At 34.4% G+C, this 26,800-nt stretch overlaps 4 protein-coding genes across 12 annotated transcripts in view; 3 read left to right on the top strand and 1 right to left on the bottom strand.

Annotated features, from left to right (window-relative positions):
- Mondo (MLX interacting protein mondo) overlaps positions 1-26,523 on the bottom strand; it is a 32,647-nt gene extending 6,124 nt beyond the window's left edge. Inside the window, exons 1-5 of one of the 7 annotated variants that reach the window (XM_089465245.1) lie at positions 26,070-26,523; positions 24,246-24,834; positions 20,191-20,297; positions 17,275-17,348; positions 14,153-14,269 (exon numbers count right to left, since the gene is read on the bottom strand). In XM_089465245.1, the coding sequence (XP_089321371.1) occupies positions 14,153-14,269; positions 17,275-17,348; positions 20,191-20,297; positions 24,246-24,811 (864 nt within the window). In that variant the 5' untranslated portion in view covers positions 24,812-24,834; positions 26,070-26,523. Of the gene's footprint in view, positions 1-14,152; positions 14,270-14,370; positions 14,682-17,274; positions 17,349-20,190; positions 20,298-24,245; positions 25,729-26,069 lie in introns of those variants that run through there. The other 6 variants (XM_089465242.1, XM_089465241.1, XM_089465243.1 and 3 more) reach the window with 6 other exon arrangements.
- Positions 1,247-2,269, top strand: LOC149269862 (gustatory and pheromone receptor 39a-like). Its single transcript, XM_089466003.1, has 2 exons — positions 1,247-1,471; positions 1,673-2,269. The coding sequence occupies exons 1-2, from the start codon at positions 1,370-1,372 to the stop codon at positions 2,267-2,269; spliced, it is 699 nt and encodes a 232-aa protein (XP_089322129.1). The 5' UTR covers positions 1,247-1,369.
- Positions 5,540-14,374, top strand: LOC108609516 (gustatory and pheromone receptor 39a-like). Of its 3 annotated transcripts, none has more exons than XM_089465266.1 (4): positions 5,540-6,447; positions 13,701-13,763; positions 13,835-13,924; positions 13,990-14,162. In XM_089465266.1, the coding sequence occupies exons 1-4, from the start codon at positions 5,563-5,565 to the stop codon at positions 14,074-14,076; spliced, it is 1,125 nt and encodes a 374-aa protein (XP_089321392.1). In that variant the 5' UTR covers positions 5,540-5,562; the 3' UTR covers positions 14,077-14,162. The 3 variants fall into 3 exon arrangements, with proteins under 3 accessions (XP_089321392.1, XP_089321393.1, XP_017856727.1); XM_089465267.1 differs by lacking the exon at positions 5,540-6,447 and adding an exon at positions 8,843-9,766; XM_018001238.2 differs by lacking the exon at positions 5,540-6,447 and adding an exon at positions 12,453-13,350 and having other exon boundaries at positions 13,990-14,374.
- Positions 7,138-8,091, top strand: LOC149269861 (gustatory and pheromone receptor 39a-like). The gene has a single exon (XM_089466002.1). The coding sequence runs from the start codon at positions 7,138-7,140 to the stop codon at positions 8,089-8,091; it is 954 nt and encodes a 317-aa protein (XP_089322128.1).
- Positions 26,524-26,800: the final 277 nt, after the last annotated feature.

Raw genomic sequence — 26,800 nt, 5'->3', positions numbered from 1 at the left:
CGTTTCATGGGACTCACGGACATTGATTACTCCAGTAGTTTGGAGTCTTATGTGATCAACGGAAACTGGTGTTCCCATAGCATACAGCTAGGGATACAAATTGTTTTCATTGCGTGTTTTTACGGTGCGGTTTCTGGAAGATATGTGAATTTGTCTTCCGAGTCGGGCAATGATTTTCATCACATCTATATACTAACGGCTCCGATTACCCAGATATTAGTTAATATCTGGTTACGTGTCAAACAGGAGTCGCAGTTGATTATCCTTAACCGGTTAACTGATTGGTCCAGGGACTTGGGAGTAAATACCTTGGAACTGAATCACCCTAAATGGCTCTATCGCATCTGGGTAGCCATTTCCATCCTCTATGCTTGCGATATTGTTTTCGCACGTTTCTATTTTAATGTTAATCAAAGTTTCGGGTACTACCTCGCCATGTCGGGCTACATTGTGCTTCTCGTGCGCACCAACTACATCATTTTGTGCTACACAGCAATGGTCAATCTGGTAATGGTGCTGCTGGAGCAATAGGCAAATCAGCTTCAGTCGGAAGCTACGAATACCGTGGACAGGCTAGCACCGAATTTGCGCTTTCATGATAAGCTATCCCTCCTTTGCCATGAACAGATTGTTGAAGTTTTTGGCGGCTCTTTGGTATTCCTGTTTCTGTATACCGTACTGGACGCTATATGTACGTGCTATTTAGCCTCATTGGAGGAACGATTTTCATTTGTAGAAGTCCTGTTCGTGCTCTGCTGGATAGTGCCGATATTTATGTCTCTTATCATACCTCTGACAGCCAATAATTTGACTAAGCAGGTAAGTGAGTTTAAAGGCTATATATTTATGTCTATTCTAGGAGTAATTTGAAGTCTGCTGCAAAACATGAAGCGTTGAACATTGCATGTCGAAATCATTTATAAATCTTTCTAAGCCTCTACATCTTTATGTGTCTATGTATCTATCTATATCTCATTCGTTTAATTTAAAAATGTTTCTGTTTTGTCTTCATCTTCTTATTAATCTATTAATATTTCGATAGATCCATCTCAATCAATATCTGTATCTATGTATCTGTATCTGTATCTGTATTTGTATCTGTGTATCTGCATCTGTATCTGTGTATCTGCATCTGTATCTGTATCTGTGTATCTGTATCTGTGTACATCTTTGTACCTGTATCTGAGTATCTATCTCTATTTGGTATTATTTGAGCTTAGCCATTTACATGTCGATTTTTCCCGCTTAGGCAAATAGCACCTTAATAGCCCACGGATTATCTTGAATTTCAATTAACTAAATTAGTACGAAGCAGGTATTTCGTTCAGTTATCCATTCGACTTCTAGGCACGCGCTAGTGTAATTCAGAATGTTTGTCAAGCCAAAGCAGAGAAAACTTTTAACTTTTATTCGCTACCAACGATATTTGGGACTAACCGATATTGACTACACTAACATTACCAATTGCTATGTGATTAATAGAAATTTATGCTCTTTTGGCTTGCAGTTCTTGATTTCAACTTGTCTAATCTTCGGTACTTATTGTATTTTGGAAGAAGATAGCCGTGTATACTTGGACATGCGTTCGCGAGTTGCTAATGAATTCTTTTATTTGGTGCTCCTGGCGGCTCCTATTGTTCAGATCTTTATGCAAATCTGGATACGATGTCAGCAAGATGCGCTACGCAATCTACTGGAGATGCTCAATGACTTAGCCAGTCGATTAAACGTTAACACATTTGAGCTAAGCTTGCCACGTTGGCTTTTTGGCCTCTGGATTGGCATTAGCTTTTACTATGTCGGCTGTATAATTTCCTCTTCAAAATCCATTTACATCAGCTTCGGATTTGTAGTCGCTGTTATTGCGTACCACGTGCATATTACTCGCACCAACTATATCATCACGTTGTACACCTCATTATTGTATGTCACATTGGTCCTTTTGGAGGAGCAAGCAAATCAATTAAGTATTATAGAGAATGGTATTATTATATCTCTGAGAGAACTGGCGGACAATTTGTGCATTCACGACAAGCTGCTATTGCTAAGCCATGAACAAATGGTTAATGTATTTGGCGGTATCTTTGTATTTGTTGCACTGTACTTTCTACTGGATTCTATCTGCATTTGCTATATATCTGCCTTGGAGGGGCGTTTCTCAGGAGAGGAAGTGGTATTCCTCTTAAGTTGGAGTATACCACTTAGTTTTTACCTAATTATGCCGTTGTTAATTAACAGTCTGGCCAAAGAGGTGAGTGATATGTTTTAAGCTCTGACTTATCTTTACTTGCCTGCAACAAATATTCATATATCTAACCATAGTACTATCAATGCAGTGTCCAAATATGTGAAGGATAATTTGTGTTTCTTTTTGAATTTTAATCATAATAATTGGAACTAATTAAAATTAAAGTCCCCCACATTGAAGAGTCGCTTATCATAAGTGGAAATTTTGATCATATTTTATTGCATGACATGAAATATGTTCAATGTATGAATATGAAACATCAGCCTCATTAAGAGTTTTACTTTTATATCTCTAAATAATTATGCCTTTATTATTATTACTCTATTACTCTTATAGTCTTTTAATCCATGTATTTATACATATTTAACACTATCCCTCTATCTCTCAATCTGTCGTTCTGTCGGTCTTTTCTACTCTGCAATTTCAAATAGCGCTAATAACTCATGTCATACCTCAAGCTTATCCTGAATTGCAATTAAGTGAATTACCAGTGGCCATTGCTAATTACGTCTATAGCACATAGCGTTCAGTTACCTATTCGAGTTTTAGGTACGCACTAGTGTACTTCAGAATGTTGGTCAAGCCAAAGCAGAGAAAACTTTTAACTTTTATTCGGTATCAACGATATTTGGGACTAACCGATATTGATTACAGCAACATTACGAGTTGCTATGTGATCAATGGAAATTTGTGCTCATTCGGCATGCAGTTCTTGATGTTAGCTGTTTTAATATTCGGTACTTATTGTACTTTGGAGGATAATGGCAATGCATACGTGGACATGCGTTCGACAGCTGTGAATAAAATCTTTTATTTGATAGGCCTGTTTGGTCATTTTATTCAGATATTCATACAAATCTGTATACGTTGTCAGCAAGATGGACAATGCTATTTAATCGAGATGCTGAATGACACAGCCCGCGGATTAAAAGTCAATACATTGAAGTTATCTTTGCCGCGCTGGCTATGCCGTCTCTGGATAGGCATCAGCTTATACTATATAGCCAATTCAATATCGTCTGCAATCTCCAACTACACCAGCTTCGAATATGTAGTCAGTGCTATCGGGTTCCATGTCCACATTTTGCGCACTAACTATATCATCACGCTGTACACCTCATTACTGTATGTCACGTTGGTTCTACTGCAGGAGCAGGCTAATCAATTGCATATTATAGAGAGTGGAATTAATATATCGATGGCGCAATTGGCCAACAATTTGTCCATTCACGATAAGCTACTATTGCTATGCCATGAACAAATGGTTCAAGTATTTGGCGGTATATTTGTATTTATTGAATTATACTTTATACTGGACTCCACCTGCATTTGCTATATGTCTTCATTAGATGAGCGTTTCTCAGGAAAAGAAGCAGTATTCTTATTAAGCTGGTTTTTGCCACTTAGTATTTATACAGCCATGCCGTTGTTACTTAACAACCTGGCCACACAGGTGAGTGACATGTGTTAAGCTCTGACATACAGCTACAAAAAACTTGAAATGTTTGGTTTGGTTTACTAAAGTCTAAGGGTTGATTGAAGCTAATATGTAGAATTCCTTCCTTCCGAATTTAGCTCAATGAGGACTGGGTTTTAGTTAGTGGAAAGCAAAGGGGAGAGTCTATATTCATTGTCTTTCTTAATATATTATCAACACTTTTTAAGTTCTATGGATATCGAAAATCTAGCTACATTCTTGTTAGGGGTCCGTACTTTGTATATTATCTGTTCCACCCAAAATTGACAAGACAAAAAGTCATTTAAACTACATCCATTTATACTGGAAACCAATCCAGGTTTCCGCTTCCTCGAAACTCGGGTACTCCTGATTCGTTATCTTTAGTTGGCTGCTACCAATTTTAATATTCCTAGCCATGCAACTGATTATCAGTAATCTGACTAAACATTTAAGTTATTAGCTTCAATTTGTTGTTTTTTTTTTTTTTCTTTAATTAGACTAATAAGCACTAAATGAAATGAAAGATAACCGAAGATAGATGTAAATTCAGTAGTCCTCACAACGTTTGGTCAAACGCAAGTGCATTGAAAATGTTTTCACAACCGAAGCATCGTAAAGTCTTACTCTTTATACACTATCAGCGTTATTTGGGATTGAATGACATAGAATATTCGAAGCAGTTTCATGGTTACTCAATAAACTTCGATTGGTCCTCTTATACAAGTCTACTTCTGATTCTGGCTATCGTATGCTCCACTCTTTATGGAGCTCTGAGCGGAGTGTGTGTTTCTAACGATGAGATGGTTTCTAGTCCAGTTCAATTATATTATCATCTATATTTGGTTACGGCACCTATTTTACAAATTATATTCACCATTTTACTACGCATAAGGCAACAAAGTCAGCTGCAGCTACTGCAGAGAATGTCTTTGTGGAGTCAACGCCTACTTTTGGATACACAAAGATTTCCCTGTTCCCGTTGGCTTTTTTGGCTGTGGCTTGGCACCAGCTCTGTCTATTCTATACACATGACTATTTTCACAGCGCTCTTCTGGCATACTTGTCCACAGATGGAGCTTATAATCTATTATATCTGCTCAATGCTGGACATCGTGCGCACTTTTTTCATTATCATTTGCTATACCTCCTTGACAAGTGTTATGTGTAGCCTGTTGCATGCACATGCTGAGCAACTGATTCGGGATAAATCTGTGGGACTATCCCCAGAGCGACTGGCCAAACATTTGAGCATTCGTGATGAACTCTTGTTGTTATGTCACGAAGAGCTCGTTCAGGTCTTCGGCATCGCCATGTTGTTGAGTCTCCTACATCTATGTCAGAATTGCGTATATGTCGGCTATTTGGCTACATTGGAAAGTCGCTTCTCATATGTGGAAGTTTTGGTCATAATTTATTGCATGGCACTAAATATATTCTATATATACCTGCCGTTGACAATTAATCATGTGGCCAATCAGGTGAGTCCATATTCATTTTATTTCATTTTATACATTATACATGTAATGGGTATATTTTCGTATGGTTCTATTAATTAGATTGGTATTAGCTACAGGCTAAAATACCCAGAAATTACTATAAATGCATCACTTTTTTGTTTGGCTCGAGTATATTATATTCGATCTTTTTTGATGATCTTAATTATTTGTAGCTCAAGGGTATATTTCATTCGACTCTTTTAAATTAGATTTCAATAATACTGTCACAACTTGAATATAATTCCAATAATTGGAATTGAAAGATGGAACTATAGATATAATTTTCATTCGCTTCATAAAAACATTTCGTTATACTCAGTTATTCTCCAAGCCTTTACTAGGACGCAAGTGTGTTGAAAATGCTCAAAAACCCGAGGGATCGCCAACTGTTAAGTTTTCTCAATTACCAACGTTACTTGGGATTGAATGATATAGACTACTCGAAGCAACTGCAAAGCTATATAGTCCACTTTGATTGCTGTTCCGGCTTGAGTCAGCTCTTGGTGCTGCTCATTGTGTTTGGCTCTCTGTGTGGAATTCTGACCGGAGAATGTGTTTACAATGCGGAAATGATTTCGAAGCCTGTCAAAGCATTCTACTATCTACATCTATTGATGCCACCGATCATACAAATATTGCTTAATCTGTGCCTGCGTTTCCGGCAGCAACGACAACAACTGCTTCTGCAGCGAATGTCTCGGCTGACCCAACGTTTACTTCTGAACACCGAGTCATTGCCATGCCCTCGTTGGCTGTATCGCCTTTGCTTGGTCAGCTGCACTTTCTATATCCTGCATCTAATGATGTTTGCTGTGATATATAATAACTATTGTCATCAGGTCTACAAAGTTTTCTATTACATTTGCTTTTTTCTGCATATCATAAGGAAGAATTTCATTCTAACTTGCTACACATCCCTGGTGAATGTGGTCTCAAATCTGTTGCAAGCACAAGCGGCACAGTTAAGCCGAGCATTACCTGATATTCATCCAGATAAATTGGCAATCTATCTGCAGACTCACGATGAAATATTGCTGCTGTGCCACGAGGAACTCGTTCAGGTCTTTGGCATCTCTCTGCTCGTCTGCTTCATATTTCTCTGTCAGAATTCCATATTTGTGGCCTATCTAGCAACGCTGGAGAGTCGCTTCACTTTTTTAAATGTTCTTGGCATCCTATCCTGGATGACATTTAATATTATCTATATGTACGTGCCGTTGAAAATCAATAACTTGGCTTACGAGGTGAGTATTGAAGCAACTAAAATTGTTTGCCATTTTGCATAGATCTCTATGTAAAACAAATTTTTTTCCAAGAGTAATAATATTGATATTACACACATATAAAAAGCCCTAAAGTCCTATTTGAGCATGTCATTCAGAATATAATCATTGACAAAAAACAAAACGGCTTTACCAGTGACAAAACATAGCCATGGCTTTGTGGGTCAATTATTCTTTCAAATAAGTTTTCGGACAGATAGAATATTTTGGAAATAAACATTACGGATTTTTGGATTAGCAATACAAATACATGACATGAGGTCACAGGAATTCCTAAGTTTAAATAAGGACAATTACAGATTTCAAATATATTTCCTTGTATATATATGTACATACATATATATGTATATGAATGTATATCTCCATAATAAATATCTAAAATACAAATACAGTAGAATCTCAATTATTCAAAATAGCAAGGGGATCAGTTTTTTCGATTTACACAGAAATTCAAGGGGATATAATTTTTTTCAATTTAACGGGGTAGGAATTATCGAGACTCGACTCTATATGCAAGACATCACTTATCATCTACACACAGAATGCATTAATATAATTAAAATATTAATTTTAATTTGGACTTTTATCGTACATCAAGTTTCTCTCAATATCACTATTGTATCAATCGCTTGGTTCTATAGTTCGAACTTTATGCCCCATTCAGTACATATCGTGCAACTTGTGGCGCAGTATACAAAAGACATGCAATCCCAGGAGTTGTTCGCGTTTGTGCACTATCAACGATTTTTGGGTCTCAATAATATCGACTTTTCGAGCTGCTTGCAGCGTTATGTGCTGCATGCCACATGCTGCTCACGCTTTGCCCAGCTATTGGTATTGTGCATCATAATTTGTGCATTGCTTGAAGGATTGCTGGGCAACCGTGTGGATTACGTGAGCATGGAGTCGACTGTGGGCAGTGCCGTCTATCAAGTTCTTCTTTTTATGTCCCCGGTTACGGAGTTGCTGTTGCACATTTGGCTACACAGCCAGCAGCACTTGCAACAGAATCTACTGAATCGCCTCATGGACTTGGCTCTTCGTTTGCAGGTGGACACTCAAGCATTCAGTTCGCTTCGCTGGCTTTATGGCATTTGGCTTGGCATTAGTTTGATATACGTATACCATATTCTCCAATATACGATTGCCACATGGGAGCAGAACAAAGGATTCCAGCAGCTGCTCGGTCTAATCTGCATGTGCATGCACAACATACGCATTAAACATATCATCACATGCTACACAGCCTTGGTATATGTAGTAATGATTCTGCTCCAGGCCCAAGCGCATCAATTGCACTTGCGAGATCAAATTCCTCTGCTCGATATTACAAGTAATTTGAGTATTCACGATGAACTTCTCTTGCTCTGCCACGAAGAGATGCTGAATGTCTTTGGTGTTGCGTTGATATTTCCATTTCTCTACTTTGTGCTGGATGCCACCTGCGTATGCTACATAGGCACATTCGTGGATCGCTTCTCACATAAAGAAGTCCTGTTAGTGCTTAGTTGGCTAATGCCTATATTCTTCTACATGGCTTTGCCTTTAGTCGTTAACAATATGGCCAATCAGGTGAGTTCAGAGATAACAATTAGCAAGGTCTGAAGTTCTATTAGTGAATTGATTATTCTCAATTTAGTCAAAGCATGGAAAACTTGTAATCTAAATAAATTTTCTGGACAAAATTTATTAAACGATATGACTTGGAAATAATCTGAATTAAGAAATTATTTTTAGATATATAAAGAACATTTTCTAGTTAATATAGATTTAATTATTAAAATTTATTTAATCAATATTAAATATTTGAAAATAATATAAAGTTTCATTAAATATTACAACAATTTAGAAATTGTAGTTAAAATAATTTTATATGAAAACAAAGAGTTATGAAGGTGGAGAGTATTTTTGGGTTTTTTACACGAGAATAAACTATAAATTTCTCTCGAGTATTACTAATGATAGCGTTATCTTTTATCCTAGATAAACCATTTTTACGGTTTCAGTGCCCGTAGTGGACAGAAAGCTAACATTTGGTAGAAGTATGATAGGAAAAAGTAGAAGTTACAAATTCAAAGTATTTCGTCAAATTGTACAAAACCAATATACTCCTTTTTCTTCGTAAACATGTTGACACATTTATATGCACATATCAAATATTTAATTAAATTTGGATTAATGTCCTACTATTTATGATACATAACTCAAGTGCTATAACCATATGTAAACCTACATGAAAGCTAAACAAAGCACTATGAAAACACAATCAGGAAATTGTTTGTCAACAAATGAATTTCGATATAAATACTCCACCAAGAGATTTCATTGAAATCAGTTTCTGTTGAGTACTGAGTGAATTACAATCATTATCATGAAAAAGTATAAGCCAGTGGAGTTATATCCATATTATTGCACCTGCCGATATCTGGGCATCTTTTGCATCGAGTACGATTATCATATGGGTCGATTTCGATTGCGTCGCAGTATCATTTTCTATTTGATCCATCTGATAGTGCAGATGTATTTGATCAGCTGCATGGTGATTCTGGTGTGCTTTTGGACCTTTCACTTCACTGACGAAATGACCGCAACAGGGAATCACTATGAGCGCCTAGTGCTTCTCTTGGCCATGATCATACAATTCGTGCAGAATACTTGGCTATTCTTGCTGCAGAAGCTGCAAATTCATGTCGTGCGACAAGTGGAGCTATATAAGAGGAAATATTTGACGGGTCTACGACTGCAGCTGCCACAGCGTTTGTTTCTCGTTCTGGTCTTTGCCAATATCATCTACTTTAGCAACTTTCTGAATGTCTGCATTAGCGACTGGCTCACCCACATATCCATTATGTTTCGAATTAGCACAATTGGCTTTTTCTGGCGCGCCATGACGAGCAGCTTCATTCAGGGCACCTACATATCTCTCATTCATGTCATACGGCATTTGCTGAAGAGCAATCAGGCGCAGTTAACCGTTTTGGTCCATCAGCTGCAGCAGCCCAAGCGCAGCTGCGGCGATATTCTGCGCCTGCGCGCCTGCCTCGATATGCATGACCGTCTGCTCATCCTCTGCACGGATGAGGTCAGTGTCGTCTATGGCTTCAGCATTTGGCTCTGCATGCTCTTTTCCTCATTGGACTCCACTAATATATTATATATCACAATGCTCACCGACACGGGCAAATCACTGTATGAAAATATATTAAGGTCAGTTATTTGGCTCTCGCCCACAATTATGACCGCGGCAACAGCCCTAATGAGCGATACGGTTCACGTGCAGGTAAATTAAATATGTATTTTATTAAATTCTATTAGCTACTATTTTTTGTTTTTGAATTGGAAATACTAGATTCTTATATTAGATATTTGTACTATAAATATTTGTTAGTACTTTAAAATGACTTGTTAATCGCAAATACTTTCAACAATTACATTCTGATTGAGACAATTGTACATTCAAATATATTTTATTTCCAAATTATTGTCTCCAGGAATATCTATGTATATTATCTAGCCTTATCTTCATAAAGAATCAAATTCGAACTAATAGAAATTTTTTTTTTTTTTTGAAATAAATATCAGGTAGATTTTTGAATTTTCAAAAACTTAATTTTTTTACGATTTTAGTTTACAATGACAATATTTATAAATCATAGTTTTCTACACAAATGCGTATGGATTGGATTTGATTCAAAAAAGTTTTTTATATTACCGTTTCCAACCTGTTTAAGAATCAATATTAAACTTTATCTACTCAATGTACTGCTTACGACTTCATTTTTTAAGTATTTCCTGCAATGAATATTCTAAATCTAATTCAGTTAATGTCCTGCCTTCTGTCACCTTTGACTATGTTTGTTTATCTATAGACCCTTGGGTGCAGTCAGGTTAAACACTAAGCGCTAATGAAATGTAAACATCAATTGATTTGATTGTTAACTCATATTGTGTGGTCATATAATATATCAGAAAATATCCCCTGGCTGTTCCTCCTCAACAAGTTGATTGACCTAACACCCCGGACAGGGCAGTTAGACATCCTTCTGCGTCAGTTGCACCTGTTCCGTCATGTTTTCCGGTGACGAGCTGCGCGTCTATTTAATTAGCCTAAAGTGTATCGGTTTACTCTATGTAACGCACGATGTTAACCAACCGTATCGGATTAACGCCAGCGATTTGGATCAGACTTTAACAGTAGTCGGCTTAACGCTTCTCCAGCTTTTCATATGGCTTGCCTTCGCGCAGCTTTTGCTAATGCCTCAAACCTTTATGCTGCCCCAATACACAGCCGTTGGCAATACGTATTTCGTAATTAACTTTGGTGTTATTTGCATAGTTATATCGCTGATATATCTAGGATTCTATGCGAGACGCCAGCGCCTATTGGCCGTCTTTGCCTTCATTCTCTATCACAATTACAAGGAGCTCAAGAATTGCTATGCCAAACGTTTCCTTAAATTCTACTGCATGTATGTGGGTCTAACGGTTATTTGTGCGATTACCTATGCGGGAGCTTTCCGATTCGCTAACTTACACATCGTGCCGTGCATTCTGCTAAGTTTCATCTATACCTACAGCTTTATGCTGATAGGGCTTATCATAATTCTATATGGCTGCCTTACACAAATCTTGGCTGCCCTTTTGCACCTATATAATCGCGAAATGCTGGCAGCAATAACCACACCAAGAGTAAACACAACAACAACAACAACAACAGCTACTACTACTACTACTACTACAATCAATCGCCTATATAAACGTAATCAGATGCTCATCGTTTGCCACGAGCAGCTGAACTCTGTGTTTGGTCCATTTATAGCGCTAATTACGGCTTTGTGTTCAATGTCGGCGCCAGTTGCTCCGTTTTTTATGATCACAATTGTCTTTAAGATGGATATCAAACAAATTGGCCTGACCAACATTTTTATGGCATTGTACACATGCATGATGTGGAATATACCCTGGGCCGCCGGGCTGATATTGATCTTTCGACAAGATATCGTGCGGCAGGAGGTAAGAAACGCGTGAAGAGGAGGTAGAAGCGAAGCAGGAAATTTAAAATACAAATATTGCAATAATATTACTACAAGAGTATTTATTCCAAAAATAGTATGCTGAGCTAAAAATAACTTAAGCGGATTGGTCTGAAGTATGTGAGCTATGCGGGGCAATTTAACCTAAACCAGAATCTCTGAGTCTGACTTTCGCCTCGTAAATGAAATCAAATCCCATCATTTTTGTGTAATTAATCTGAAGCCAAATGGCATCTACAATTTTTGTATAGTATTAAAACAAAAATCCATTAAATACATATGTATATACATTGAAAATAAACCAGTTAGTCTTAAATATGCAATTTCTCAGACGAATAAAAGTTAAACACAATCTGTGTATAAACTAGGGCCAAAAAAATGCATATTTAATCCAAGCCGGTTTATTTCTACAGTTTCAAAATTATGTAGCTAAGGTTAGACTAATATTTTTTAAAAATTTTCTGACTTTTGGAATAAAATTCTTTGATGTAAAATCAAATCTGTTTAAATGATATAAATCAAATCAATTTTTAGACTTATAGGATAGGAGACTCTGAACTAATTTAGACGAGTCATACTAAAGTTCAAACTGATTCAAACCTAATCCAATTCAAGTCTAGACCAAGGCATACGCAGTTAACAGTTAATAGAAGACCTTGGACATTTTTACAACTTTTTAGCCGGTTTTGTTCCTAATCATTCAGCATTGGCTAATATCTAACACGAATGCATGTAGGTCAGTTCCCGAACTCAGAGCCAATTTATTCCCAGTGTTCATTTAGCTACCCCAACAATTTAGACTGAACCAACTTGTTGACTCGGCTAATTAGGGACCTGAGTGATTGATCAATAACTAATATCTAATTTCTAAATCAAATATATTTTGTTGGTGCACTTAGTAAATTGAGTAGCTATCTGTGCTGGCTGGTTAGTTTGTGACAGCATGTCTGGCAGTCGCAACGTGCGCTTATATTTGTGTGTCCTGTACAGGTTGGGCATGCTGTGTGCCCGGTTCGATGATCGCGAGTGTTTGCTACAGTCAACACCCGGCAGTGAGCGCTACGCGCTTTTCCACATGCTGATCGTACTGATCGCGGCATTCGCTGGCTTCATCTACGTCTGCCTGTGGCCCCAAGAGCTCTACATGGGCATTTACAACGATACGGGCAACTACTATGAACTCTTCAATATACGCAGCTTTTGCGTAGGTCTCTGCCTGCTCCATATATGCCTCTATATACGACGTCAGCGTCACATCGAGTTGGTTCAGAAACTACTTCGCCTGCATCGCTTGTGCCCCGATGCGGCCATGGAGCGTTACTTTCGGCGCAATTTCGATGTCTACATAGCTCTGGCCGTGCTCTGCTTGGTGAACTATTTGAATGGCTATGCCCGGGCGGGCCTATCCAAAGTTCCCACTCTACTCTATATTGTTGTGTATTTGTATAGCTTCTCGGCAATGTGCCTGTTGCTGGTGTTCTTTGTCTGCTTGCAGCATATTGTAGCAGCGGGCTTGGCGAAATTAAACAGCCAGTTAGTGGAGAATAACTCCGTGTCAAATTGTAAGCATTTGCTCTACAAAAGACACCGTCTCTTGGATATTGTTGCCGCGGAGCTAATTGCATGTTTCGGAGTCCTAATACTACCCATTGTACCACTCGTCCTATTTCTAGCCCCCTCTGGTCCACTCTTCCTGATTAGCACCGTTATGGAGGGCAAACTAAAAAAACCTTTCGAGTTCACCATATATTGCATAACCTCCTCTCTATGGAATATTCCTTGGCTGGCTATGATAACGTTTATGTTGCGGTCGAATGTGATCACAACTGAAGTGAGTGAGTTGATTAATCAAAATGTCTTACCTAATTGCTTGATCAAAAATTATCCAAAAATTGTAATGGGGAGAGAATGTACCTTCTTTTTAATTTCATATATATTTTTATGCTTGAAGTTAAATAACAGTAATGTATTAGTTGTTAATAGGCTTGTTTACAAGATTTCAGAGCTGGCTTTATTTTAGTTTTTCTTTCAATTAACTTTTTGCTAAGTTTCCTTGCTATAAAAAGAACTTAAAGTTTTCATTATATAAGAATATTTAGCAACATAAATCATATATTCAGTTTTTTTTTTTTTTTTTTCGAAATTATCATTTTTATCTATTTCTCTTACGCTCTCTCATAGGCCAATAAAACAGCTAAAATACTTGCAAAAATACCTAGAACTGGCTCTGGAGTGGACAAAATGGTCAGTATACCAATTTACATATTTAAATATTTGCTCGTACAAAGATTATAATAAACCACATTTTTAAATAGGTTGAAAAGTTCTTGCTCAAAAATCTGCGCCAGCAGCCAATACTCACAGCCTACGGATTTTTTGCGCTAGACAAGAGCACACTCTTTAAGGTAGGTATGACAGCTAGAAAAATCAGATAATTTATCTGACTATATATATCTGGTATATTTGACAGCTCTTTACAGCCATATTTACATATATGGTCATATTGGTGCAGTTTAAGGAAATGGAAAACTCAACCAAGTCTTTGCAGAAATCATAATTTGAAATCATTTTGCCTAACTTATCTTACTATATTGTGAAGTGTATAAATAAAAGTGTACTTTTTTGGGACTTACCGAATCATAAGTCAAGCAGCCAGTTGCTTTTGATTTATAATTTTTGCGCCATTTTCTATATTCGGCCTTGATAACTGCTGCATGACGTTTCCAATATTTTCCCTCAAGCACAACGGTCTGCGGAAAAAAAACACACAAATATTATATACATATACATACTTATAAGAAATATAAAATACTCTTTTTTTTGTATTTACTTAAATAAATAAATAATTTACTTTACACATTTTCTCTGGACTCGCTAGCGAATCGTATGGTTTGGCTAGCGTCGAGCTCTTTGGACAACTGAATCGAGTTGCCCGCAAACAAAAGTAGAGTCAATAGGCGTTGTGATAATTAAAATTTATGAATCTTTTTTAGTATATACTAAATAAATTTAGGTATACCCTTCGGCTCCCCTAACCGATTCAGTCAGCTTTGGCAAATGAAAACACAGTCGGTGCAGCTCTCGATAAGATAAATCTCTTTCCGCTGCCACCCAGACAAGATAAGAGGCTGCTCATGTAGCTATATACGATATACTACTACGAAATACAATCTAGATTTAGTATTTGACTGACGTGCTATACACACTCGACTATAATATGGGTGTGGCAGACGAGTGGCGCTGCCTCCAGCAATCTCCATTTGTTGTCATAAGCTAATTAGCAGTTATTGTAAAAGGTGTGGGCGTTTGCTTGTTTACAGTTTCTATCATCATTCTGGTTTTTGTTGGCCCCTTTCATATTCTGTGCAATATGTAAACAGTTTGCGATGTACAATGTAGTCCTAACTAAGCTGCAAATGTGCTAATCTACCAAGAATCAACGATAAGAGAGTCGTTTTAAAGTCAAGTGTGGGTGAGCCAGGAAGTGAAGTTGTTGTCAAGGGTTTGATATGAATCAAATTTGATTAGACAATATTTATATTAGAGAATAGATGGTAGTATATTCTTCAATCTTGTTTTCGTTTATATTTTATTATGAATAAGATTTGTGCCATAATATCGAATATCAAAAGTATTTAGCATCTATATCTGTTACCTAGATTCGGATATATAGTATCAAGTATCGAATATACAGTAACCCAGTAATTAGTATGTGGTATAGAATATATAAAAAATATAAAAAAAATCTATTTTCCCTATACAATATATATACTAGATACTAATATATAGTATGGAATATAGTTTCTATATACACTAAAAAACATTTCCTTTGCATATTCATCTCCTGCTCATTTTAGTATCTAGTATCCATTATCTATTATTTATTATCTATCAATATCTACCTATTATCTACTGCATATTATACTTGTTATATTATCTAGTATCTAACTGAAAAAGCTATTTTCATCATCATATTATCGGAGATAACAATAAAATCTTATCTTTCATCTACGTATATTGACAGTTACGTTAATAAACAAGTTCATGTAAACACGTGTAGACTCTGATTTAATTGTTGGCAGTTCAAGTTATATCCATATCGCGTGATTTCATCACTCATGCAAAGTAAAATCTAGAACCTTTACCGAGGGCAGTTTTAAAAAATTATAAAAAAAATTAATTGTTGAAACTTTTAATAGTTATATAGAAGCTATTATCCTTGTGTATATTATGATGAATTGTTTCGAAATAATCTCAAAACTATGTTAAATGGATATTGAAGAGTAGTCATCTAATTAAATTCCCTACAACGTATAATAGAAAACGGACATTTATAATATTCCTGTAATACTAATAATACTATTTTCTACAATAAAAATATCTTTCTTTAAAATAATATATAAAGTCCCTAACAAAGGTTAATATGTAACAGTACAGGGAAATATTATATACTCTCCGTACAAGAAATAAAATGTCTACCTTAAGTTTAAATTGCGTGTGTGGTATATAATACCCTATACTCAAAACAGAAATTACCTCATTTATGCCATCTACAAACTGAAGTATTCACATCTGTACAAACTCTCGAATCGCTCGAATTCAATCCCGTTTGCAATAAATAACACTCGACAATAGGTGAATGATTCCCAAAAATAGAAACACGCGTTCTTATCACGTGCTGCAAGTTAAAAGCAGAACAACGGGAAATCTATATTGCTTATGTACATATACATGTATACCAATACATATATGTGGGTATATCTTGGTGCTACTCGTATTATCTGGCGATGAGTTAACGACGCGCGACATCTTGATCACGCGTACGGTAAATGATGTTCGGTCAATCGATGAGTATAATAATTTTTGTCCATGCTCCATGTGGGGGTTGTTTGAGTACATTGCGATAGCATTGATTCAGTTCAAATATAGACTAGGTTAATATGTCAGCTGTTTGGTACACTGATACGAATAGCTAATTAAACATCTGATGAAAAAAATGAACGAGTATTTAGCCCAACAGTTATGGAAGCATATTGCTCAGAAATCTGATTGAAAGTATTATGTACTTTTCTATATATGCTAAAGTGACACAAATTTTTAAATATGTAAAAATTATAATTAATAATTATATTATTATAATTATATAATTTCGCAGAAATCTGAGATCTAGCGATATAGCCTAATTATGAAATTTAGCTCAATGAGCTCAAATTAGAAATAACTTTGCATCAAATCAATTTCGAATTTAAAAGTTTCCTTTTACGAATATATATGCAAACAATTTACATTTCAAAATTTTTTAACGCCCATTAACGATTATCTTCGAAATATTTATAAATTTTACAGAATTTGTCTTTAATACTTGCTTGAAGAGATTGCGATTTCACATGTGAACTTGACTAAATTTTATTTTAATATAATTTAAATGACCACTATATTCTCCCTATTTCACTAATTGTACAACTCTATTTTTCACTTTTTGTACAACACTTATTTTTTTTTTATTTTGTATAAGAAGAGATGTGCAGTTTTAAAGATCTATAGATGTAGCCTAGCTCATTCATCTTTTATATAGCTGACTTTTGAGTTGAGTTTGATATTTCACAACTTGTTTTATTATATTTGTTTATCACTGTAAACTATTAACCAATTTTGACGCACTGTTGGAAAATAAGTTCATATAGATACTATTATCGCGGTGCGCACATTTTGATACTCTTAACTAGTTAGTGACAGTTGTTACTCTAATACTTACTTGGGGATTACTATGTATGTCAACGTCCAGTGGTGATGCGAATTGACACACCGGTGTTCTGCGCTTTTGTATAACTGCAAAAAAAGGGGGAACAATATGAAAAATAATACAATGACTATGTAAAGAGAGCGCGTCAAACGTTCAGAGATAAGATTTAGCCCGGAGATTAGCGTTATTTCTACAGATAGCCTCAGAGAGATGCCAAAAACTGTTTTCAGCGGATTCTAAAAACGTGTTGGCAAATTAACAATAACAATGAGCCTCAGACGCATGGAAATCACGGCTGCATGACAATTCATTATGTTGTAAACTCATAACGATATTTACTAAGCATATATGCTTTGGAGTACGATTGTGAAAGGCAAGGCATATTGAAATCTATATACATTTTACAATCAAATTGTAATAGTTCGTATATATAATATGAAATACTATATAGTTATACTGTTTCTACGCAACTAAAAAGGGCCTTGCCTCAACTTAATATGAAATACTATATAGTTATACTGTTTCTACGCAACTAAAAAGGGCCTTGCCTGAACTTGAACTTTTACGTTTAATTTATTTCTTTTTGTTTTTCGAAATATGCATTATACAAATTTATATTTTTGATTAATATATAGTAATTTATAATAATATAGATTTTATAATAAATTTTCCATATACTTTCTATTAATAAATATTATTACAAATATTTTATTTACTTAAAAAACTTAAAATATTTCAGATTGTCTGAATCATATAACTTATATAAAATGAAGCAATATTAATACAAAATTTTGTTTTTTTAAACCAAGTCCCAAAAATTTTCTTTATCGAAAATATCTAATACCTCTGTTTTTTAATCTTAACGTAACTAAGAAACATTAACATAATTTCAACAGAAAAATCTTTGGTTAAGTTATCTGACCGATAATACCCAACAGCGAACACATTGCGGCATATTAGGTTTTATAATCCGTTGAATAAACATTAAAAATATATAAGAAGAAGATGAAGTATGTATGATGTGCATTTGTAGGTAGCTGGATTTACAGCACAGTACAGCACACTTTATAAATAGACCTAAAATTTTCCATTTGCCTTTGTCGCAGTTGTCGTCACTTTTAAGAGATAATCGTACGTTGACGGGGTTTGTAATACAACACATCTATCTATCTATCTGGGCAACTGTCTTGCTGTTCTCGCACTCGTGATGTAATGAATGGAAACTTATAGGAATGTCCCAAATAATTATAAAATATGTTTTATATTTGTAGTAATTGGAATGAAAGTAAACAAATATTTTTAAAATTTGAAGCTTATTTATTTAATATTTAAGTATGAACGATAATTTTATAACATATATAATTCTTAGTTTAAATATTAATTATTTTCACTTTAAAGTTTTATATTTAATTAAAGACAATCAATAAAATGGAATATTAAAAAAAAATATACAGTCTTATAGTTTGAAAAAAGTAATAAGCGTATTAAATCTACTTTTTTTATAATGTTGGGCTTTTTTTCTTAACCTATTATAATTATTAAAAACTAACCCTTAAACTTAAATTGCATATTGCTAGGTGTCTCTGTCTTAAACATAAATCATAATTTTTGCGCTAGCTGTACAAGATTTAATTTGTATATTAATTTATTTTGTAACTAACTGGAATTTACCATAGTTTTAAAGAATTTTATAAAGTATATGCTCTAATAAAAAAAAAAATTAAATTAGAAGCATTACCACATTTTCAAATATAGCCTGAGATAAGTTTAATGGCTTGCTCATATGATTTTTTTTTCCGAACTTTTGCTGGCATCAGATGTTTGAGTTGACACAGAGGGTACTTATTAAAAATCTATTTCACAAAGTAACCCAGACAGACATCTCTGATAAGCGCCACTGGAAGCTGATAAGGAAAAGCCTAAGAGAAGCGCGACGCATTGCCCAGACGCCTGACCACGAAACCAAGGGTAGAGTACAAAGTGTATCTGCTACAACCACAACTACAACTTGCTCCACAGACAGAACAGCGACTGTCAAAAAGTTAGACACATAACTGAAAATTAGAAACCAGTTGAAAAGCTAACAACAAATGCGACTCATCTGCTAATCAGGAAAGCTTTTTATACGTTAGCTTTTAGCTTTTTTTTTTTTTTTTTTTTTTGCTTTTGGCGCTATTATTGCTTTTGGCTTGAGCATTTGTGCTTTGTTTTGTTTTTGTATAATGTGTAATTCGTACACGTGTGGCAGTTTGGCACTCAAGGAAATATTCATTAAAAAATTTTGTTTTTTTATTCCAATAATTTATACTCATTTACGAAATAAATACACACGAATATACACACGAAATAAAAATATATAAGTTTTATGTAATGTCCGTCCTTCCGTCTGGCTACGATTGGTCTGTTGTTGGAAAAAGGTGTTTCATTGAAATTTTTGTTCAGCTCTGACAAACATTATGATTTGTGAATATATAATTACAAAATATTCGAATGTAGTCATTTACTTTGTTATTTTGATGTTTCCGGTCTTGAAATTTCGTAACCTAGCAACTATATCAAATATACAAATAACCTATTATCTTATCCTATTCAAAATCAATTTATTACAATTTTGTCGGACGACTTTTTAATGTTGTTATAAATTTGTGGCAGGAAATTAACGTGTAAGCTTTAAGCTTTTTATACGAACTAATTTTTAGTAGATTTGTTTTGATTGATATGCTACATGATAAATTATATAACATTTATTTTCATGAAATTTTACTAATAATACCTAATCTTTGTGCTAAATTTATTTATTATTTATTCTCATTAGATATGTAATAAAATGAAAATAATAATGTAATATAACATTTTCCCCTTATTATTAAATTTTTTTTTTAATTTTCTATATACGAATAAATATATTTAAATAAATTTTCTACTCACATTGCATATGCCAACAGCGCCAGATGACATTATTGAGTCGTATTTTATCCTTCCATCGCAAACGAACTCCTTTAAAATGATTCCATTTGGGAGATGTAAGTTTTTGGCTAAAATGAAAACGAAATCAACATATAAGTATGTATGCATGTATGTGTTTGGAATAAAAACAAGCTAAATATATATAGTTTACAACAAGAGCATGCACAATTTGTTTAATAATAATATAAGGCATCGAAATGGACAGATTGTGAGCGCTATAAATAGCTTGCCCCATAACCCGCCTGGGCGCCAATCTCAAAATAAAATCTGAGTAATATTTTCAGCTTACTATTCTATTTCTATTCGATTGGACTACAAAGAGAAAGAGAGCAAGCGAAAAAGCTGTTAATCAATATAAATATCCAACTATTGACGGCGAATTGGCATTTGTGATAACTATGATTAAGCGACACACGTCAATATCAATATCAATATCAATGCAGCTCGAACATAATAAACAATGTTTAACTAATCAATAGGCTGCCGATACTCGATCTGTCGTTTCTACCGATGATTCACTGTAGCAAATAGTTGTTATTATTTTGCTTGCAAGATTACATAATAAGTGAAGAGAGTAAGGCAGTTGCATAAACAATTGTCTGTATTCATTGAGCCACTCGAAATGCCAAGCACCACCAAGCACCACTATGCGTACCGCCGCATTCTTAGATGAGTTAACAAAAAGCTTAAGCTTCCTGTTATGAAAGTTTTGAGATATTAATAGTTTAAAGTTAAAAGTTTAGATAATTGATTTCACATGTTTCTCAGCGAGTTGTTGTAAGGTGTGTGTGTGTGCGTGTTTTTTTTTTTTTTTTTTATAAAGGGGAATACCCCCAGCATCTAATTTTGTATTAAAAAATTAAATACATATATATTTAAATAAACACAAAAAAGAAGTAAAATAAGAAGAAAAAAATTAAAATCTAAAAATAATACAACTACGTATCGGAAAAGAAATTCTGAAATGTAGAAATGTAGCTGAAAAGTAGAAGAAACAAATTGACTATGTAGCTCAAAAACATTGTAAAATATATTTTTAATAAAGTATATTTTTGTATACACAAATGTAATATTACTTTATTCTAGTATACATACGTTGATAATGAAAAATTATACATATAGGCCGATTAAAATTGTTTAACTACTAGCGAATATATATATATATATATATATATTTATCTCAGCCATAAATACTAGAAGCACTATAAATATCAATCGACGTAAATTTGTATTTATGTTCTTATCTCAAATTCATTTCGTCATATTCGCCCTGGCGTAATATCAAAAATCTATTTGTATATATATCGATTAATCGTAATACACTCAGCACACTTCCCCACATGCAAATACTGTACATTTTTGTTGACCAACAACGTACATATACCTATTATCTAAGACAACCCCACATCGAGTTGTGTACCACATAGAAAACTGAATGGCGATTGTCCTTTAGCACAGTCCCCCTCGATAGATAAGTGAACGCAAACATAAATAAGCCCAAAGCCTATCTAGCAATCAGACTGATAAAACTCTGATCATAAAAGAAAAAAAAAGCAAAAAAACGAGTATGCTAAATCGAAAAACAAAAACTAATACAATGAAACCAACCTAACGACCGACCGACTAACTGCATGTTAAAAATATCTCGTCACTACGAATCAAAGCAAAACAAAACAAAAAGGGAAAATGTACAAACTACGCAACATACGATGACTAAAAACTTGAATGAACTCAAACACTCTGAACTTTAGCACTACGAAAACGAGCTATACAAGCAGAGAGAGGCAGAACAGGCCAAAAAGAAGAAGAATTATAAACTTTTGTACGTGCCCAATGTAAATTAGAAATTAGAGATATGACATAAAGTCCATTTAATATAGATATCTACACATACACATACACATATACATATGCAAAACATATTTAATTACCAATAAATATATATGCATATGTCTTCATATATGTATATACGCATAATCATTTTTATCACCCAATCAATTAAAATAATTTCATTTATCATAAATATTTTTCATTTTTGGAATTAATTAATTTACTAATAACCAATTTCTATAATAATAATAATTTGTTTAATGATATTAAATATTAATTATTATAATAAATAAAAATGATATATATATTATTTCAACTTCTATCAATTTATTTATTTTTATTCTAACAAATAAATTAATACATATGCCATTTATATGAATATTTTAAAAAGCATTGGGCCATTGAATATCAATTATAAATGTGGCTATTCATCAAATATACTTTCTTCCAGTTACAAATTGCCGTGCAATGCCATATAGCCCACTTCTTTTACCTATCAAAAAATAAATACGCCATAATAAACAAACTAGCTGACTCTGTAAAAAGATTGAGCAAAGGGAAGAAATAATAATGCAAATCAAAACAAAGCGCTAATAACGGGCTACGTGCTTTACAAGCGAATTTATAAATTTATATATATATATATATATATATATATATATATATATATATATATATATATATATATATACATACATATATATATATATATATATATATATATATATATATTTCAATTTAAAGGGGGGATATACATATGTAATCTAAGTTTCTTAACCAAATTCGAATATATTCAATAATCAAAATTGTGCGATAAATCTGTAAAATGAGTCAACATTTTGGATCATAACAAAAAAATAAAAGAATTATACGTTATTTTTCCCAATATTGTTAACTGTAACAGAAGTAAGATGGGAGGTGAGGCAATAATATGCTTTAAATAGCGCACCCGAGTTGTTATCCAAAATGGCAAACAAATTTTTATCTGGTCTTTTGTTGACATAGAGTTCGTGTGGATCGAGGGTTATATACATACATATATTCATATAAATATTTGTAGACATGAGGATGGGCATATATAGCCTCTGCTTAGAAGAGATAACTAGATATACCTTATAAGTTTGAGTGTCTACAATACGCACAGTGATTCTTCAATAAGTGGAATGCAACGGAGTTTGATACGACTCCATAGCAGTTAATTGATATACGGAGGTCTACAATATTCACTGGATATATGCAATAAATCAAATCAAATATATTTTCATTATAATATTTATTTATATTTATATATTTATATTATTTATATATATTATTATTATTTATATTTATATATATATTTATATTTATTTATAATATTTATATTAATTGATTTTCTCTTATTATTTCGAGGATTAGATAAAATTTAAATTTATAGATTTGTGCAAAACACTTCTCTTATTAATTAATTAAAAGAAATGAAATGATTATCAGAATTCTTAAGGTAATTAGCATAAACTTTTAATCAATAAAAAGTTTTCACACATTAAAAAGAATAAAAATAAAAATTATTAACCAGGATCTGGGTTTCGACTTTTGTATATACATAGTATATATCATCTAATTATTCTAGAAAGTAAAATTCGGTCAGAATATTAATAGCTAATAGTTAAATAGTTAAATGTTAATAGTTAAAAAATTTTAGTTCATTTATTTATAAGATACTCTTGAGTTATTTAATTTAACTACCAATTTGTTTAGATTTTTAAAGTATAAATAATTTTTTTTTTTTTTTTTTCTATTTATTTCTAGGGTATCAATAAGTCATTGACTCTATGAGGTTACACGTTTCAGTTTTCCTGAATTGATATTTCATATATCTTGGTTGTTACTTTATTTTTGTATTTTATTTTATTATTTCTGTTTTTTTTTTTTTTTTTTTGTTAATCATTTTTTCGTTCATTTGCAAGCGTTTGCAGAAATAGAAGACACAGCATAAAAGACAGACAGCGATTAAAGCTAAAGGTAACTTGAGCAGCGACGCGCAGCCGTCGGCGTCGCCGTCGACGTCAGCGTCGCAGCAACATGTGCTATGGAACGATTATGCGGACAGAAGCGTCTTTTCGGCCCAGTTTAATGGCTAAAATATGATGTTTGTTTGTTAACACGCGCTTGGCGCGTGGCCTTCGGTTTGGCTTGTCGACACTTACCTGTAGGCCAGATTCATGCATTTGAAGAGCTTGGTCAGCGACGTCTCGATCTCTAGGTGGGAGGTGATGCTCATGCCCATGCTATTATCATCGCATTCGCGATCCAGGTCCATGCGTGGAAAATGAGCCACTGTCTGGGGCACATATAGCTGCACATCGCGGCAGGTATTGGTCGCGGCGCCGGGCTTATCGAGACTCGGATCCTCGGGATCCAACATCTTCACCTCGCCATCATCCTCCAGATCATCTTGCGCCTCCTCGGCCTCAAAGTGTGAGACCATAAATTGACCCGAATGTATGGACTCCCTTTCCGCTTTGCTGGCGGCCAACATGGCGGCCAGTTCTGCTGCAGTGCTGCCGACGGTGCTGCTGGCAGCGCTGTCCAGATAGGATATGGCGTGCGGGTGCGAGTGGGAGAGCTGCAGCGATGTTTGCTGCGATGCCTGTTGCTGCTGCTGTTGATGTTGTTGTTGTAACTGTTGTTGTTGCTGTTGATGTTGTTGTAATTGTTGTTGTTGGAACATGTTGTTTGTGCGTTGATAAATTTCGTATTTGTTCAACATCATTTTTTTGACTAATTGTTACGTTTCTTTGTTGTTGGATTTAAAGAAGATAAAAATTAACCTTTTTTTGATTTTTGATTTTGTAGTGTGACCAGGTGCGAATAAGTCTGAGGTTTTCTCAGCTCACGTTTATGCTATGCATTATGTGATTGCAATACATTTTTTTAGCTCTGCAATTAATTTGATTGGCACATTTAATTATAGGTTTTTTTTTTTATTTTATGTTTATATTTTTGTAAATTTGAATTATCTACGTTTTTACTCCTAACATCGGTAGATTTATTTTCTCTATAAAACTTAACAATTTAATTTCAGTTTGAAAAAAAGCTTTAATTAACACATTGGTTTATTTATGACAATTTATGTGGTTTCGGTTTGTACATTTTCTTTTGTCCTGCTGTTTCTTCAATTTGCACTTTTATTTAATTGACTTTAGCTTTTTCTACTATTTTGTTGATATTCATTAATTAACAAATTTTCTTAATTTCTGCCACATTTATTGCGTTTTGCTTAAATTTTCTTAGCACTTGCTGCTTTTTTGTTGTTGTTGTTCCCGTTTAGACCACTTATCGCATTTGTTGTTGTTTTGCTTAGTTTTTGATTCTTCTTCTTTTCTAATGGCAAACACGCCCCGCTTTTAACGCGTCACAATTCGCTCATACACGCACACATAGAAATGCCTACGTACTCACACACAAACATACGCATACATGCACACATACGCCTGCATTTATAAAGAGCGCAACTATTTAGAAATGCGACGTCAGTTAATTGGCTGATAATGAAAAAGCTTGTGTGACTTATTAGTAGACTAATTCCGTGCTTTGTGCTGGGCACGCGGCGGCTGTTGATGACTTTTCAATTTCACAAACGGTACTGATCGGCGGTTCGCCGCAACTTAAGAACTCAGGCTGAAAAGCAAAAAAAAAAAAAAAAAAAAAAAAAAAAAAAAAAAACCTGTGCGATTCCGTTTATTATTGCCCTGCACACACAATCAAAACATAAAACAGCTGACGCCAGCAGCTTGCGCTCAGTCTCTCACTCTCTCTATCTCACTTACACTCTCTCGGGTGCGCCTGCCCCGTCTCTCTCTCGCAGTCGTGTGCCTAGCTTCAGTTCTCTCTCGCACACACACACGTATAGTCGTTATCAGCATAGGAATTTTCTGGCGCTAAATGCGACTGGCTAAGCGTGCAAGAAGAAGAATCAACATTCGGCTACGTCGTTGGCGTAGGCTGCGCCTGCACATATTTACACATACCTATATATATACTCACTCACACAGCTTTCGATATACGTACGCTGTGCATAACAAAAACAATGGCCACAGTAGGCTCGTTGAATTTTACGGCCAATTGGCCACAACCAATAGGCATATTTGTAGTGCTGTTTTCCATTTACGTCACAATTTGTAAATGCTGACCACTCAATTTTGCTCTTTTTTCTGGCCTGCGTGCACTTTTGACCTCTGCTTTTATACAACTACAGTAGTTACATCGCACACAAACAATCGTAAGCACACACTCTCTAGTTTAGGGGCGCGTCTACAATGGCCCAAGTGGCGTTCAGTTCCGTACAGCGTAACACGAGTTTACCGCGCAAGCGTGCGTTTTCACGTAATATTAATTGAAATTTAAGCACTCATATTAATTAATTTGTCTCTGCGACTACACAACACCAAAATTGGCTAAAAAATACCAAACTGCTTGAGAGTCAGATGTAGCTAACAGCATGACGAAAGCTGTCAGTCACAGAACTGTTTACTCACTTAACGAAAGGCAAGTTAACAGAATGTTAGTGATGTTACCTAACAATACCGAAAATATATAATTAAACGTTTTTAAATAAACATGTATTATTATCTATTCTTTGAAAACTAAATGATTTATTTGTGTTTTGCAGTGCTTTTGCAAAACACAGATTTTGTATTATGACACTAAGCAATAGCTGAATGACATAAAATTAATTAAATTTGATACAAAAAATACATAT

Source organism: Drosophila arizonae, chromosome 3 (assembly GCF_054131065.1).
Source record: "Drosophila arizonae isolate 15081-1271.41 chromosome 3, UAZ_ARI_1.0, whole genome shotgun sequence".
Classification (NCBI taxonomy): domain Eukaryota; kingdom Metazoa; phylum Arthropoda; class Insecta; order Diptera; family Drosophilidae; genus Drosophila; species Drosophila arizonae.
The sequence above is the reverse complement of the archived record's forward strand: the minus strand, read 5'-3'. Positions and strand labels throughout refer to the sequence as shown.

Bases quoted from the DNA above. Each gene is read 5' to 3' on its own strand.
- LOC149269861 (XM_089466002.1), top strand. From the start codon at position 7,138: ATGCCCCATTCAGTACATATCGTGCAACTTGTGGCGCAGTATACAAAA.
- LOC149269862 (XM_089466003.1), top strand. From the start codon at position 1,370: ATGTTTGTCAAGCCAAAGCAGAGAAAACTTTTAACTTTTATTCGCTAC. The intron at 1,472-1,672 runs GTGATTAATAGA...ATACGATGTCAG, and splicing joins CTAACATTACCAATTGCTAT to CAAGATGCGCTACGCAATCT.
- LOC108609516 (XM_089465267.1), top strand. From the start codon at position 8,858: ATGAAAAAGTATAAGCCAGTGGAGTTATATCCATATTATTGCACCTGC. The intron at 13,764-13,834 runs GTCAGTATACCA...ATTTTTAAATAG, and splicing joins GCTCTGGAGTGGACAAAATG to GTTGAAAAGTTCTTGCTCAA. The intron at 13,925-13,989 runs GTAGGTATGACA...TATATTTGACAG, and splicing joins ACAAGAGCACACTCTTTAAG to CTCTTTACAGCCATATTTAC.